The sequence below is a fragment of the Giraffa tippelskirchi genome, chromosome 10 (genome assembly GCF_054371585.1).
Source record: "Giraffa tippelskirchi isolate mGirTip1 chromosome 10, T2T-mGirTip1v1.2.pri, whole genome shotgun sequence".
NCBI classification, from domain to species: Eukaryota; Metazoa; Chordata; class Mammalia; order Artiodactyla; family Giraffidae; genus Giraffa; species Giraffa tippelskirchi.
In genome coordinates this window covers 106,936,916-106,954,585 of record NC_137284.1, presented here as the reverse complement: position 1 = coordinate 106,954,585, position 17,670 = coordinate 106,936,916, and the positions used below count along the sequence as shown (strand labels likewise).

Below are 17,670 nucleotides of genomic sequence, written 5' to 3'. Positions count from 1 at the left end.
AAAACCTGGAAAGCACAGTTGCCTTCCAACACATCCTTACTGCTGGCTTAAATTTGCCAGATGCCAAAAATATTTGCCACCCTAAAAATCCAAGCCTCTTCATTAATTTAAAAAAGAAAAAAAAAAAGGTTTAGTAATCGCTGAAAACTACTTATTCAGGAATGAAACTTTTACGCAGTGGAGAACAAGAAAGCCTCACTTTCACACACTGTACATGACATAATTCTCTAAATTATTCCAAGACTTAATTATCAACTATGTTGATAACTTTCAAATCTAACTTTGGGAACAGACGGAGGTGTACCGTCTGTTTTATTTATTATGTTTGCAATATCCAGATATGATTCATAATGGAAAACACTGCCACACTGATTTACAAATGGCTGTAAGAACGGAATAAAATGATGTACCAAATGGTGGGGAGGGTGGAAGGACTGTTCTCTTCTAAATTAAGAAAATTTCTGTGTCCTCTACAAGAGAAAAATAAGAGAGGGAGGGGCAGGAGAAAGTCGAACTAAAAACTCTTTGCTTCTTAAAACATATATACTAGTGTGGAAACTATAACTTCTATAGAGGTCACATGCTTATTTCCAAGAAAAAATTCACTCTTCAGCAGAGAGCAAATTTCTGGGCCAGGTGTGTTGAAAGTAAAAAGGAATTTTATTCTAGTAAGTAATAAAAGCTTTAATATGGGTTGTAGTGCTTACCTCTCTTTTTTTTAAAGGATGCATCTGTCATTCTCACATTAGGCTGATGACTCTGAGTACAAGGAAAACAGTCCTATTGTATGCCTGCCAATTCTAACGTCCCTTGATATTTCTGTATACTCATTACTAATTAACTGAAGCTCATCAGGAAGACATTAATGATGGTTCAGACACTCAAGAGAGACACATAACCTCGGGATGCAAAATATCTGACAGTTAAAAAGAGACTTATTTGACTCAAGAGGGGAGGAGATAAGCAGGGAGTAAGGGAGTACAGGGCACGAAAAGCTGCTGGCCAGAGCAGCTGTGCCCAGCTTTTAGACACTTACTGGTTTGCTAGGGTATACGTTAGACAGATGCGTTTTTAGTTTCCCCACGGTCCAGTTCAAGAAGCAGCTAATAGTCTGGTCACTGTATTTCTGATTCGGTGCTTTAATGATGAGGGTCACAGGAATCTCCATCCCATTTTGGTCCATGGTGCCCCCAGAGTCTTACAGAGTCAAGAGGAGCAGCAGTTAAGCCCAAATGAGCCGAGATGGTTACTGCCGGCACAGCTGGGATGGGGACGCAAGCGTGTGTGTTCTTAATATTCCTTGTCCAAGTCAGTCATCGGGCGATACAAAGGCCATTGCAGGTACCGAGGATGATGGGCAGTGGCGGCGGCGAGGTCTGGGGGCCCGGCCGTGGGTGCAGTTTTCCCCGCCAGGTCCGGGCTCTGCCGGGCTCCGCCGGGCTCCGGACTGCAGAAGGAGGCCCGGGTAAGAGAGAAAGCGGTGAGAAGGGAGGGGTGAGGGCGAGACAGCCCGCGCCACCGCCCCGCCCCCGCCGCGACCCCCAACCTGAAACGCAACAAGGCCCCTACGCGATGGTCCCTCCACGCGGGTTAGAGAAGGGGACGGACCGCTCAGGGCGGCCAGCCGCGACAGGCAAGGCTACCTGAGAGATGGCCACGGGTCCCGCCACCGCTGCCCTCCGCGCCCAAGCACGGCCACCGATCGCACAGTTTGGCCGGGCGTCCTCCGCGGCGGCCGCACCCTTCCTGCTGATCGGCGGCGCCCAAGGTCCGGCCCCGGGTCTCGCGAGGCGGCGCGGTGGCAGCTGGAGAAGTTGGCCGAAGGGCCTGGTCCGCTCTCCGCCCGACCCCTCGGGCAGGGGAGCCGCGGCTCACCGCCGGGTGCGGCCGAGACGGCGGCAGGTGGCAGGAGGGCGGGGACTAGAGTCGGGGCGCCGGCCGCGAGCGCGCTGGTTTTGTTGTTGTTGTGAAGAAGGTCCGGGTCCCTTTAAGCCGGAAAAAGCAGGGCGGAAGTGCGTCACGGGCGGCTAGCCCCGGCAAGAGGCCCTCCAGGTCCCGTCGGCGCCGCCCGCCGCCCGTTGTGGCTGGCTCTCGACACCTTGGGCGAAATTTTGGGTCGCCCAGAAGCCTCTTGGGTGCGTCGAGCCCGCCAGGGCAGACCGTTCCCTCCGCCCCGCTTCTCCAGCAGCACTTGGGCCTTAGCACTAGCACATTCTGTTTTGACCACACCCCGAAGACGGGAAGTGTTGCTCCATCCTTAGAGTTGTCGAATGCTGAATCAAACTTCTGCCCAAAATTTCTTGTGTCGACTGTGTGCAAGGCACGGTGCCTGGATCTTTAGTGGAGGAGAGACTATGGGTACGTTGCTTATGGGGAAGGCTTTCAGTTAAACCTGAAGTCTACCTGTAATTTCCTTGTGATCCAGGTTAACTTTTCTGAGCCTTAGTTTGTTTCTCTAAATGGGGAGGATGATGCCTACCTGACTGCATGCTGTTGAGTAAATGAGCTATGTAAACCATTTGGTACAGTTTTGTCGTATGGCAGCCTCTCAACTAAATATTAATTTCCATGTCCTTACTCTTCATCTTCTCAGAAGTTGACAAGTGTTTGTTTACTGAGCAGATACTGTGTGTTCAGTGAGAGATGAAGACAGATGGCAGTGTTATTTTTTTGCTTTATGGCTGAGACGTGGGACCGCGAAGTTTCAGGCTACTGCCCCAAGCTGACTTACTCTCTATTCTCTGCACAGGTGTAGGAGTCAGTGCAGTAAGTTAAATTTGTTAGATGCGTATTTGCTCAGCTCCAGGCATCCACTTATTGGTGAATACAAGCAGATAATGCAGGGGGCTTTGGAGACCTGATCTCTAATCCTCTCAGCTTCCTAAGACTTTCAGGAAAGTTAGGGACTAACAGGAGATTCTTCCTCTCAACAGCTGATGCAACAGGATCCCTTACATCCTCTCCTCCATCTCATTCTTTGTGACAGGACACCTACCATATCTTAGCTATAAACTCTCAATGCACTTCTGAAATAAGAGTGAAGTTTCCTTTATTTCTTGTCATGGAATGAGAACAGCTTGCTAGGACTTGTATTTTCTGTAGCAGGTCTTTTTCTGCCTAGTATCTAGTCATTTTAATAGAACCTTAACTTAATTCTAGCTTCAAATACTTTTTCAGACTCCCTTTCATCTAGCAGCAGCCTTTTGACACAGTTATAGCCCGTAAGAAGAAAGGTGAAGTTGCTAACTGGGGCTTCTAGGAGAGTGTTCAGGTGAACATGTTCTGTAGACTAGAGCTCATACTTGCCCTACACCAGTCTTTCTTCCTGGAGGAATGTGATGCCGGTGGTGGGGCAGCCACAGCTCAGTCATGAAGCAACAGATAGAACAAAGGCCCGTAAATACAAAGATGGCGGACCAGAACAGTTGAAAGAGACTGGATCCTTTATAGCATAATTAGCTACCATTTAAGTCCCAAGTGACTGCTGTAAGAATTCTTTGATGTCCAACTCCTTTTTAAGCCAGGAAGTCTTCCCGACCTGCAGCTGCTTCGACACTGCCATCCAATCCTGCAGCTCATATCACTAATGCTCGTGACTCAGACTTCCAGGAATCCTTTAGAGTAATGTGGTCATCTCACTTGGCATGCTGAAGTGTACATTATTAGTGAAATATACCTTAATTATTAAGACGTTGTAAATTTTACTGTGATAGACACTAGGGTTCATCAAAGATTCACTAACATGGACAAAATCATTTTAAAATGTAATGAACATTCAAGAGATTGAAATATGAGTATAAAGATGATAAGAATATCTGACAAATGATTTTTTTTTCTTTGCTTTAAAGCCACCTAAATTAAATACCTGAAAATGCTTTTGATGCTGTTGAACTTGGCCACAATAAAAGCAGTATGTAAATATGATCCCATTTTTGTTAAATTATGTGTATAGAACAATGCATGAAAGGTTCAGTTCAGTTCAGTCGCTCAGTAGTGTTCAAGTCTTTGCGACCCCATGGACAGCAGCACACCATACTTCCCTGTCCATCACCAACTCCCAGAGCTTGCCCAAACTCATTTCCACAGTTTTGGTGATGCCATCCAACCATCTTGTCCTCTGTCATCCCCTTCTCCTGCCTTCAGTCTTGCCCAGCATCAAGGTCTTTACCATGAGTTAGTTCTTCACATCAGGTGGCCAAAGTATTGGAGCTTCAGCTTCAGCATCAGTCCTTCCAATGAATATTCAGGACAGATTTCCTTTAGGAATGACTGGTTGGATCTCCTTGCAGTCCAAGGGACTCTCAAGAGTCTTCTCCAACACCACAGTTCAAAAGCATCAATTCTTTGGCACTCAGCTTTCTTTATGGTCCGATTCTCACATCCATACATGACTACTGGAAAAACCATAGCTTTGACTAGACGGACCTTTGTTGGCAAAGTAATGCCTCTGCTTTTTAATATGCTGTCTGGGTTTGTCATAGCTTTTCATCCAAGGAGCAAGCATCCTTTAATTTCATGGCTGCAGTCACCATCTGCAGTGATTTTGGAGCCCAAGAAAATAAAGTCTGTCACTGTTTCCATTGTTTCCCCATCTGTTTGCCATGAAGTGATGGGACCGGATGCCTGATCTTAGTTTTCTGAATGCTGAGTTTTAAGCCAGCTTTTTCACTCTCCTCTTTTACTTTCATTCAGAGGCTCTTCAGTTCCTCTTCGCTTTCTGCCATAAGGATGGTGTCATCTGTATATCTGAGGTTATTGATATTTCTCCTGGCAATCTTGATTCCAGCTTGTGCTTCATTCAGCCTGGCATTTGGCATGGTGTACTCTGCATATGAGTTAAATAAGCAGGGTGACAGTATATAGCCTTGACGTACTCCTTTCCCAACTTGGAATATCTGTTGTTCCCTGTCCGGTTCTAACTGTTGCTTCTTGACCTGCATAACAGATTTCTCAGGAGGCAATTAAGGTAGTCTGGCATTCCCATCTCTTTAAGAATTTTCCACAGTTTATTGTGATCCACACAGTCAAAGGCTTTGGCATAGTCAATAAAGCAGAAGTAAATGTTTTTCTGGAAGTCTCTTGCTTTTTCGATGATCAAATGGTTGTTGGCAATTTGATCTCTGGTTCCTCTGCCTTTTGCTAAATCCAGCTTGAACATCTGTAAGTTCTTGGTTCACATACTGCTGAAGCCTCACTTGGAGAATTTTGAGCATTACTTTGCTAGCGTGTGAGATAAGTGAAATTGTGCGGTAGTTTGAACATTCTTTGGCATTACCTTTCTTTGGGATTAGAATGAAAACTGACTTTTGCAGTCCTTTGGCCACTTCTGAGTTTTCCAAATTTGCTGGCATATTGAGTGCAGCACTTCTGCAGCATCATCTTTTAGGTCTTGAAATAGCTCAGCTGGAATTTCATCACCTCCACTAGCTTTGTTTGCAGTGATGCTCCCTAAGGCCCACTTGACTTCAGACTCCAGGATGTCTGACTCTAGGTGAGTGATCACCATCGTGGTTATCTGGGTCATTAAGATCTCTTTTGTATAGTTCTTCTGTGTATTCTTGCCACCTCTTCTTAATATCTTTTGCTTCTGTTATGTCCATACTGTTTCTGTCCTTTATTGTGCCCATCTTTGCATGAAATGTTCCCTTGGTGTCTCTAATATTCTTGAAAAGATATCTAGTCCTTCCCATTCTATTGTTTCCGTCTATTTCTTTGCATTGATCAGTGAAAGGTTAGTCCGCAGAATATTGGTTAGTGGTGTTTAACTTGGTATTTGAAATAGGAAAAATAGTTAGCATGAAGTGTATATAAGTCAGCAGTTACTTAGAAACTGCTATGACCTTTTGTTCCTTTTCCATTTTGCAGATATGAAAGGGAAATGTGAAAGAACTACATGTTTCAGTTACCATTTGCTAAAGACAGCGTGCAATGAGAGTGTTTATGTACTACTTGTTAAGTTGCTAAATCATGTCAGCCTCTTTGCAACACCATGGACTGCAGTACACCAGGCTCTTCTGTCCTCCACTATCTCCCAGAGTTTGCTCAACTTCATGTCTATTGAGTCAGTGATGCCGTCTAACCGTCCCATCCTCTGCCGCCCCTTCTCCTTTTGCCTTCTTCGATCTTTCCCGTTGTCACAGTCTTTCCCAGTGAGTCAGCTCTTCAAATCAAGTGGCCCAAGTATTAGAGCTTCAGTTTCAGCAACAGTCTTTCCAATGAATATTCAGGATTTATTTCCTTTAGAATTATCTGATTTGATCTCCTTGCAGTCCAGGGGACTCTCAAGAGTCTTCTCTAGCACATTCAAAAGCATCAGTTTTTCGGCACTCTGCCTTCTTTATGGTCCAACTCTCACATCCATACATGACTACTGGAAAAACCGTAACTTTGACTAGACAGACCTTTGTCAGCAAAGTGATGTGTCTGCTTTTTAATACTCTGTCTAGTTTGTCATAGCTTTTCTTCCAAGGAACAAGCATCTTTTAATTTCATGACTGCAGTCACTGTCTTCAGTGATTTTGGAGCCTAAGAAAATAAAACCTGTCACTGTTTCTACTTTTTCCCTTTCTATTTGCCATGAAGTGATGGGACTGGATTCCACGATCTTAGTTTTTTCAGTGTTGAGTTTTAAGCCAGCTTTTTCATTCTCATTCACCCTCATCAAGAGGCTCTTCAGTTCCTCTTTGCTTTCTGCCATTAGAGTGGTACTTGTGCTTAGTTGCTCAGTCGTTTGCAACTCTTTGCAACCCCATGGGCTGTAGCCCGCCAGGCTCCTCTGTCCCTGTGGATTCCCCAGGCAAGACTACTGCAATGGGTTGCCATGCCCTCCTCCAGGGGATCTTTCCAACCCAGGAATTGAACCCAGGTCTCCTGCTTTGCAGGCAGATTCTTTACCTGCTGAGACTTCAGAGTGGTATCATCTGCATATCTGAGGTTGTTGATATTTCTCCTGGCAGTCTTGATTCCAGCGTGTGAGTCATCCTGCCTGGCATTTTGTATGATGCACTCTGCATAGAAATTAAATAAGCCAGGTGACAATATACAGCCTTGTCATACTCCTTTCCCAAATTTGAGCCAATCAGTTTTTCCACTTTCAGGTGCTTAAGGGTGGGATACTAATAAGTAATACTGGATTTGTGATTTGTTAAAACCAAATCCACTTTAACAATATTAACTATTTGTTCAATAGACATAACCTTAGTAATTAGTTCAGTAATTCAGGGTGATTTCTGCCCATGGAGTAATTTTCTTTGTTGACAAGCAAAACACTTAAAGAAAATTATTTGCAAATAATAAAATTAATTTCCAGAATTTGTGAGATATTTACTTCCAATTCTTTTCATTGAGAAGGAAGGCAGCTTGAGAAGCTTATATCAACTCCTGTGAGATTCCAGTTTCTTTTAAAATTTTAAAGAAAAGTGCTTATTACCAAGTTTTTCTTACTTCAACTTGGAATACCTTTCTGGAAGTTAAAATACTTTATGATGTTGAGTAATGTAGTTTTCAGTGTTTTGGTTTTTTATTTTTGATAACTCTCTTGGGAGGAAAGTTAAGTGATGATCTTGCAGTTGCAGATTTCAAAAATGATATTGGCCATCTGGCTTCTGATCCCTTCTATTTCTACTTATACCAGACTTGTCTTTTTCCTTAAGATGCTTTGCCACAAAGCATCTAATCAAATCTCAATCAAATTTATTGTTTAAAAACAAGTGAAATCCTATACTTGAAGCCTAGGAAAATTAGCTCATTTCAACATTGCACTTTCAAAATCTTAATTGGTTCCAGATGTTTGATTATAAGCCATATTGTAGAAATTGGAAGGAAGAAAACCACACATGCATTAAATGCCAAATGGGTGATTTGAGTGATGTGTCATTTAATGAATTTTCAGAACAGCCCTGAGAGGTAGGAGGGCAATGAAGCTCAGAAAGGCTAAGTGTCTTGCCCAAAGTCACACAGCTAGTAACTTCCAAATAGAATTCTGATTCCTCTGTAATGCACACTCTTTCCACTCCACTGAACTGTCTTATTTAAAGATATTCATGTGTAACAAAACACATTCAGAAAGAAAAGCCTTTCAGGAACAACATATTAGAGGTCCTCTAGATCAGCTTTCCATGTACTGCCAGAATCACTTTTCTTATATTTCTGAAAGCCATTCAGCCAACTTCGGCTTAAACCCTTCCAGGCAGAAGGGGCACCACAGTTGTTACTACTGTATGACATGTTGTTAAAAAGCCATGATTATTGTGAGTTTAAAATTTATAAAAATTGCTATAATTTGTCATAGGCCACTTTTCTCATCTTGACTAATCCAGAATACGTTTTTTTTTCCACATCTGCCCTTTAAATGGTTAAATGCTGTCTGCATCTTCTCCAGACTAAATATTCCCAGACTAAATAATCATCTTTAAGAATATTTTCCAGATCATTCGAAATATTGACTCACCTTTCAACACACTAGTTTGCATAACCCTCCTCAATTACGGTGATCATAATGAGCATTTTGACATGTGATTTCCCTAGAATAGTCTTCATAAGGACACATCTGTATTTCTATTAATTTCTATATTAATATAAAACTTCATAAGCTAGTTTAGCAGTTGGATTTCCTGCTCTTCAGAAACTTATGTGTCTAGTTAATTCTTAGAGCAATCATTTGGCTAAGACTGAAGTCTAATTTCTCTGATAGTTTAATCCATTGATTTATTTATGATAATGCTTGGAGAAAATTATAGCAAATAGCATCTCACTGGCCTCTTCTGGATGACCAGAGGAAGGAAAGAAAGGGAAACCCCTTATATTTTTCACTCTCTAAAGAATTTTGACCTAAATGCATGTATTAGTTATCTATTGCTGCAAAACAAGTTGCCCCCAAAACCATGGGTCAGAATTTTGGGAATGTCTTTGCTGTTGGTTCTGGTTTTGAGTCTCTTGTGAGGTTGCAGTCAGGATTTCAGCTGGCATTCAACTATCTGAAAGCTCGATTGGGACTGGAGGACCTAATTCCAGGGTGGCTCACTCATAAGCCTGGCAAGTTGGGCTGGTTTTTGGTGTGAAGTCTCAGTTCCTTCTCATGTGGATCTCTTCACAGGACTGGTTTTGAATGTCCCTGCAATGGACAGCTGGATTCTTCCAAAATTAGGGAGACTAGAGACCAAGACTTAAGCAGCAATACCTTTTGTAACTTAGTTTCTGAAATCATATACTGTCACCTACATGATGCTCTATTTGGTCACAAAGATCAGTCCTGAGTTGTAGGAGGAGAGTACATAGGAGCATGAATACCAGGAGATAAGGACCACCTGTCATATTGGAGGCCAGTTACAATAATGTACCTTACCAAAGCATAGCAGGTCATAATGGATACCCTGTTCTTTCTACATGCAGCAGCTACTGCTGCTGCTGCTAAATCGCTTCAGTCATGTCCAACTCTGTGTGACTCCATAGATGGCAGCCCACCAGGCTCCCCCATCCCTGGGATTCTCTAGGCAAGAACACTGGAGTGGGTTACCATTTCCTTCTCCAGTGCATGAAAGTGAAAAGTGAAAGTGAAGTTGCTCAGTCGTGTCCGACTCTTAGTGATGCCATGACTGCAGCCTACCAGGCTCCTCCATCCATGGGATTTTCCAGGCAAGAGTACTGGAGTGGGGTGCCATTGCCTTCTCTGCTATATGCAGCTATCCAAGTCCAAATCCCAGTAACCTGGCAGTTGTTTCACAACTGCTTACCTTTCCTCTGGCATTTACCCTCTCACTTCTCAGAGCTCTTTCATCAATTTCCTCTCCTCAAAATCACAACTGGCTAATTCTATTGGCCGGGCTTCCCAGGTGGCACTAGTGGTAAAGAATCTGTCTGCCAATACAGAAGAAGTAAGACATGTGGGTTCAATCCCTGGGTTGGGAAGATCCCCTGGAGGAGGACGTGGCAACCCACTCCAGTATTCTTGCCTGGGAAATTCCATGGACAGAGGAGGTTGGTGGGCTACAGTCCTTGGGGTCGCAAAGAGTCAGACATGACTGAGCGCACACACACACACACACACACACACACACAACTGTATTGGCTTATTTATCAAATGTTTATAAATGTTTTTTGCTAAACACAAATATAGTTTAACTGAGTTTGGGAATATTAACTTTCCTATACTACATTCAAATAAGAATAATTACTAAAGTTAACATGGAGAGTAGTCATTGGCCTAAGTCGGGGGTTCTTAATCTGAGTCTAGAGATATACCCTGAATTATCTGTGTACACGTGCATTTATTCAGAAGGAGAGTCCACAGTTTTTATCAGCCTCTTGAAGGGGCCCTTTGTTCTTTCAGAACCACCACAAAATTTAGTCTTCATTGTAAGGTTTTTCCAATTAAAAGAAATGGGTTATTGAACCAATTACCAAGTTATTGCCTCAAGGGCCCTAAACACTGTTCACTGACTGTTTTAAGGTAATAGAAGTGTGCATGCTCAGCACGTCTTATTTTTCCTTTTCCAGCTCTGCTCATATTAAGCTTTGTCGGCAAAGGGCACTGGAGGGACACTGGAGGAAGAAGAGATGTAGTATGCTCCTTCAGACAGGCTCTTACAGTGTGTATGGCTTCTGCAGCCCTCAATTCCAGCACTGTCCCATGGCCAGCAGTGTGGAGCATATCCCGTGAATAGCTTCTCCAGGAACCCTCTGAGGCAACTTTTCAGGCAACAGCCATGAGCAGCTTTCCCTGGAGCCCCATCAAATGGCTTCATATGGAAGCCAATACAAAGCTGTCCTTGAACAGCTTCCCCTCAGACCCCTTAGGCAGCTTTGCATCCTCAGCAAACTTCTCTGAGGTGAAATGAACCACAGTTACTGCTCTTCTTTAGGGAGAGTCTATCTCAGCCCTAAGGGCAGTAGATGATCACTATATCTGATTTTCCTGTAATCTTTAGAATTCTCTTAATTCCTTACTGGCCATCTCCTTATCAGTTCAGTTCCCTGTTATAAGTGGTGATTCTTTGTATTTAACCTTCCTTGTTTAAAATATTGTTTGATTTCTTTCCCTTGAATGGACCCTAACTGATACAGAATTGGTATCAGTAGTGATCCCAAAAGATAAACACACAAAGAATTTGAGGGTTGCTTTGGTCATGTCCTTTGGCTGGGCTCCTCCCTGTTGAGAAGTAAGATGAGGGCATTACAAGTAATCAGACTCAATTGTGGTTAATCTTGAAGCAAATGATTGCCCAAATAGTTGCTACACTTGACTGTTAATGGCAGTTAAGATGTTTGTAAGGACAATGATATGCGGTAAAGTCTTCTGAGTGTCCTTTAGCACTTACAGAAAGACAATGACAAGCCCATGTCTTTCAACTCTCAGGACAAGTCACAGTCTAAGACCAGAAAGCCTCTATGATAACTATGAAAGAATCATTTGGTTCTTTCAGACATAGGGGTGATATTGTAAAAAATTAAGCACAAAATTTTAAGGATCACTGAATTGTAGCGATAGTTGTACTCACGGTCCCATCAAATTTTACACATGACAAATCAGTGGTTACCAGTGGGGGATGGGGGAGTGGGAGGTACAAACTATTGGCTGTAAGATCAGCTACAGGGATGTACAGTACAGTATGGGGAATATAGCCAATATTTTGTAATAACTGTAAATGGAGTGTAAACTTTAAAAATTGTATAAAAAATTTAAAAAGGAAAAAACAAAAAAATGAACAAAGAAGAAAGACCAGGATTACAGAGAAAAACAAAATATACTGGGCAAAAAGAAAAAGGGTACCAAGAAAGAGAAAGGAAAACCAAAAGTGGATGCAACCTGCATTTTTTTAATATTATTATCATCATTATTATTATTATTACTAAAATAAAGTGGCTAATTTTTAAATATTTACATGAAAGTTATGGGAAACAACAGGATTCTGAAAATTGGCAAGGGGCAGCTGCCTTATTAGAGATAAAGCTGATCATCTTGAAACTACAAGTCACTCTAAGCTCCCTGTATTCAAGAAAGACATTTACCCTCTGAAGACTAGCCTTACTTTGCTTAAAAACCCTGTGATAACTTTACCTGGGGAAGAGGCCTTAAAAGGGCCCCTTATTCTCCACAAGACACACCATAACCACTCCCTATTGCCCCTAGACCTATAACAGGTTAGATCTCAGCCTGCTCCATGGGGACAGGAACACACATTGACCCAGGAAGAAATAGCTTACACGCCAAAGTAATTCTAAGACTTAACTAATCTAGATCAGTAGAAACAGGAAGTATATCCTAAGGGTGTTAGACCTCGGAGGGTGAAATATAACACTAGATTAAGCCAGATTTTGGGTATAAGTGCACTTTGTAGAGATTCCAGATTTAATGTGTTAGTTCATTAAGCTGAAGGGAGCTCTCACAATTTACTGATTGGTTGGCTGAAACCTGGACTCAACCTACATTTAATACAGCTGAGATACCAGAGCCACCTACATCATGTAAATAAAGGAATCAAAGGGCCTAGGAAGATAGGAATGTTAAACTGTATCATGTGTTTCCTGCACACCCACCTGCCCCCTTCAGCGTTCCATTAGAGGGCGCAGAAGACGCTCACTTCACTAAGGCATGAGAAATACATGAGTGAGGGGAGCCCCCACATCCTTGTAAAGCTCTCTGTTGCTCTTTTTGTAGACCAGGCCTGACGAAAGGCGACACTGCCACTGAGATGAACTCCCTAGTCATAGTGCCATTTGGAAGACACTCCCCTGAAAGGATGAGGATCTGTTTTGTAGGATCAGAGACCACCGTATGCAGATGAATACCAATTCTTAACTGCAAAAATATTTACTGTTCACCATTTGCAATAATATTTATGTTACTCACTATTATAGAGGACACAAGGAATGGTAAGATGTGCTTGTCTTCAAGAAGTTTACAACTGAGAAGAAAATAAGACAAACTCACAAATAACTGTAAAACAAAACAGAGTAAGGGAAGTAGGCCCTTCTACACCCAGCCAGTTTATTTCTCAGCCAAAGAAAGAAGAGGAAAGTGAGGAAGAGTTTATGATGTGCTGTATTAAAGTGGGCTGAGGGCAAGAGGCAAACAGTAATTTGGCATGATTCTTCCTTTCCTCAGCTTTTCTCAACTTTTTCTCACATTTCCTGGAGCTTATATGTTCATTAAAACCAATCCACTGCCTTTCCTCAGGCCCAGCTGAAACTGTTACTTCAGAGAGGCCCAGCTATGTCCCAGAAGGTAAGCTGGACCTCTCGCTACCAGGCATGCATGTCCACCTCCCCCTTATTAAGGCCTGTTTTTCACTGGGCCATTCTTAAGGACAACCTCATCCTTTTTCATTACCCTCTCTACCATCCCTCCCATTTCACTTCCAGTAACTACAGCAATTTCTCTATTTTGGTAGTGGTATCCCAAGTAGTTGAGTTAAGATTCTAAGGCCAGATCTGGGATCAGCAGGGTAACTGATTTAACTGACATGCCTAAGGAAAGGGAATGACAGCTAGGTCAAGTACTTCAATTACTGTGTGCTAGAAACCCACTTCATTCATACATTCAAAGTATTTCACATTGCAGAGGTTTTGTGCTTTTTGTCTTTTCTTGAAAAATGTTTCCAAAAACATGCATAACAGTTTTTAAATAGTTTCATAATTGGGCAATAGAAAAGGTCAAAGTTCTTGAGAAAAATCTTGTCTGAGTTCACTTTTTTTTTCCTCCTTCTTAGTTTCTTTCTTTGTGCCATGATTCCCTGGGGTTTGTAAACAAGGCTGAGTCTTTGAAACAGCAAACTAGCTTTGACTAAGAAAATTTGTTAAATTCCAGGTTTTAGAGAGTAATAAGACAGCTTCTCGAGTAAAGTCTTTGTAACGCTCATTCTTAAAGAATGCAGGATTTTATCTCCCTGAAAGAATTTATGTTTCACAACTTTGATGTTGCCCAGTACAAAATGCTCAGCTCTGTTGCAAGAATTTGTAACTAGGGTCACTCCAGAATGAGGACAGCAAATTAATCGAGTACTTGTTACAAATGTGGGGTATGCTTGGTGCATTTATATAGTGATCTCTTTAGTGATCTCTTTGAATCCCTTCAAGATAAACCGTGAGCCCTCACTTTCAAACTTTCCCTGTCCCATCCTTAGATGGTTTGTCTGTGCTTCCATGTGAAATCTGTTGCACTTACCATGCAATAATTATCTCTTGATAAATTTTTGAGCTCCCTGAAGGTAGATACTATGCCTTAAATTTTTTATCACTATTGCCTAGCACAACCCCTTTTTCTTTAATAACAATGAATATTATTGACTAAATTATAATACTCATTTTACAGAAAATGTAAATGAGTTAAGTAATTTGCTCAAGGTGACTCAGTTAATAATTGATAAAGTTATTGATACAAAAGCCCATGAATTTTATGGTGTTTCCTATTTGTTTCTATTTAACACCACTTCTGGCTTTCACATCCGTAGGTTTTGGGGTAACCGTCTATGTCCTCTTTCATGTATGCAATAGCAGACAGTAGAGTGTCTAAGAGAACTACAGGGCAAAAATCTGGGCCAAATTGAGATGTCCCATGAGGTCAACAAAAGGATTACAGAATCGTCACAGGGACAGTGTTCCGAAGTGATCGGAGGACATCACTCTTCAGACATCTGCTAGGAATCCCAGGGAGCCAAAAGCAACCTCTCTGATTAACTGTAAACATACTTGTTATCTGCCCAGAAAAAGAAAGAAAAACCACAGAAATTTCAACATTGTACTAATTCTTATCTCTCATATACTTTCCTCTGTCATTTAGTGATTAGCCATGCCACAGGCCTTTTCCTGCTAACTCCTCTGCTAATCTCAGGATTTTAATCGATTTTTTTTTCACTGCACATATGACTACAGTCTACTATAATTACTATATTCTTGTAGCATTTTATTTTGTATGTATGATAGAAAATAAGCTTAAAGAAGGAAAACAAAGCTCAGCGTAAATTAGTACTTTTTTTCAGGTTCATGTGAGAGATGGTCTTCTTTGCTCCCCACAATTTATGTCTTGGTTCTCCAGGTTTTCTTTTTTTCTTTTTTCCAAAACCTCCATTTTGGATGTGGGATGTGTGGATGTCTCCTGACACAGGGATCAAACCCACATCTCTTGAGTCTCCTGCTTTGGAAGGTGGATTCTTGACCACTGTACCACCTGAGAAGCCACATATGGGTCTCATTTTGTCTTATTAGCAACAGAAACCTGTTTTTAAAAAAATTGCTTTATAGAATTTTTATCAGCTTCAGTTTTCTTTTATTTAAAACATTTTTTAACTTTATATGCAATTCTAGTCTAATTTGTATGCCCTCACCATCCTAAGTTAGCAACTATCATTATTTTTTATTTCCTCTGATTTCCACTATCTCTGAGTGCATATTTATAATTAATTCATATGTATATAGTTTTATAAAGTTGTAATAGTATTCACACACAATTTTAGAAATTCCTTTTTTCACATGAGCGTTTTTATAAGTTTTTAAATTTCCATTTGATTATTTTGTATTTCTACGTAGTCATATTTATCAGTGCTAAAGTTTCAAAATAAAATACTGTATCAACACACCATAATTTTATTTAATCATTTCTCAAGTCTTAGATATGTAGATTCATAGTTTTTCATTATTAAAAAGAATGCTTCTGTAAACATCCTGGTTTGCTTAGCCCTATACTTGAAATATAGTCCCAGAAGAATGATTACTAAGTCAAAGGATCTGAACTCTTGATATACATTGGCCGATTATATTTTTAAATCAATTGAAAATAAATTTAAATGTAAGTAAGAATTGCAAGTGTATTCTTTACCAGCTGAGCCACAAAGGAAACCCATGAATTTGGTATTATTTAACTTGCTTTAGTCCTGCTGTTATTATGTGGGGTCATCCAACATTTTAAAATATGCCAAAAATACATCATTTAGTCCATTTTGTTGCAAGTGATAATAGTCTATCAAAAAGGAATGAATAGATTCAGGAATCATCTTTCCCATTCTTCATTTATTTCCCATTGATATTATCCATATCATTCCTTGTTGGGCTTTCTCCATAGTAGGAAAAATGGCCAGTAGAGATCTCAAGGGCTTCCCTGGTGGCTCACATAGTAAAGAATCCACCTGCAATGCAGGAGACCTGGGTTCAATCCCTGGGTTGGGAAGATCCCCTGGAGGAGGGCATGGTAACCCACTCCAGTATTCTTGCCTGGAGAATCCCCATGGACAGAGTAGCCTGATGGGCTGCAGTCCACCAGGTCACAAAGAGTCAGACACGACTGAGTGACTAAGCACACAACACGGAGATCCCGTCTATTTATTTAAGACTTGTGCTTTCACACACCAGATCTCATTAAAGGATTCTGATTATCCTTGCTTGGCTCTGACGCCCACCCTAGATTAATCATTTTGTCCATGGGGACTTCCCTGGCTGTCCAGTGGTTAAGACTCTGCCCTTGTAATGCAGGGGGCACAGGTTCCATCCCTGGTCAGGGAACTAAGTTCCATCCCTGGTCAGGGAACTAAGATCCCACATGCTGTGCAGTGCAGCCAAAAACAAAAAAACACTAAGGAATCCTCTTGTCCTTGAAGACATGGTACTCTGAATGGCCCATCTTGGTCACATGATGACCATGTTGGGTAGAAGGCAGGGTGCTGTGGCTGACAGTCCTGAAAGAACCATGGACTTGGAAAGTGGTAAGGGGTCTTAGATGGGCTATTAGCAGACAAAAACAATGTATCTATTATATGCAGTTTTTTATATTGTTTCTAAACTTCTTCACATTTATAAATGTAAATATAGACTTGACCCTATTTAAGACTGTGAAGTAAGAAGTTTTACTTTCTTGCTCTCTTATCTCCCCTTTTCTGCATCCTTCTCCTTTTCTCCCAGAGCTACCATGATTGTCCAGTGACCTAAGGTTTTCTCTAATCTGTTTCCCATCAAAACTTAACTTTCAGCTAACAGGAGTTGAAAAGAATCCAGAAAAATCAAATTAAGATTCAGGGTTCAAATTACTATCCTCCATAGAACTGATTAGTTTTTCTTCAAGGACAATCATATAAGACTAAGTAAGGTAAAATTTGCAGGGGAAGGGGACATCTGAGCACCTTCAAATAATCCCCTTCTACTAGGAATTCATTTTTTTCCCCTTCAATTGCTAGTAATATCTTTAGTGGAAAGGATGTAAGAAATGACTGAGACCCAGGATCTTTAACTTAAATCCTATCTATTTAGCATTCTCTGTGTGGCTCAGATGGTAAAGAACCTGTCTGCGATGTGGAAGACCCAGGTTCGATCCTTGGGTTGGGAAGATCCATAGAGTTGCAAAGAGTTGAACATGACTGAGTGACTAGCACTTTCATCGTAGGAAATGGGCTTCTTCAGTGGCTCAGATGGTAAAGAATCAGCCTGCAATCCAAGAGACTCAGGAGTCGTAGGGTCCATCCCTGGGTTGGAAAGATCCCCTGGAGAAGGGCATGGCAACCCACTTCAGTATTCTTGCCTGGAGAATCCCGTGCACAGAGGAGCCTGGTGGGCTACAGTTCATAGGGTTGCAGAGTACGACTGAACAACTGAGGACACCCGCACCATAGGAAATACACATGTAGAAGTCAAGGCTAGCCAATGCAATGATGAGGCTTTTGCCCAAACCCCACTATTTAACAAAACAGA

At 41.5% G+C, this 17,670-nt stretch overlaps 1 protein-coding gene and 1 long non-coding RNA gene across 4 annotated transcripts in view; one reads left to right on the top strand and one right to left on the bottom strand.

The window, feature by feature from the left end:
* The window catches only part of HERPUD2 (HERPUD family member 2), a 35,665-nt gene extending 33,676 nt beyond the window's left edge, over positions 1-1,989 (bottom strand). For 2 of the 3 annotated variants that reach the window (XM_081534260.1, XM_081534262.1), the window contains exons 1-2: positions 1,644-1,989; positions 1,037-1,447 (exon numbers count right to left, since the gene is read on the bottom strand). In XM_081534260.1, the coding sequence (XP_081390386.1) occupies positions 1,037-1,183 (147 nt within the window). In that variant the 5' untranslated portion in view covers positions 1,184-1,447; positions 1,644-1,989. Of the gene's footprint in view, positions 1-1,036; positions 1,468-1,643 lie in introns of those variants that run through there. The other variant, XM_081534261.1, reaches the window with a different exon arrangement.
* The window catches only part of LOC145523620 (uncharacterized), a 169,983-nt gene that overhangs the window by 100,913 nt on the left and 51,400 nt on the right, over positions 1-17,670 (top strand). The window lies entirely within an intron of this gene.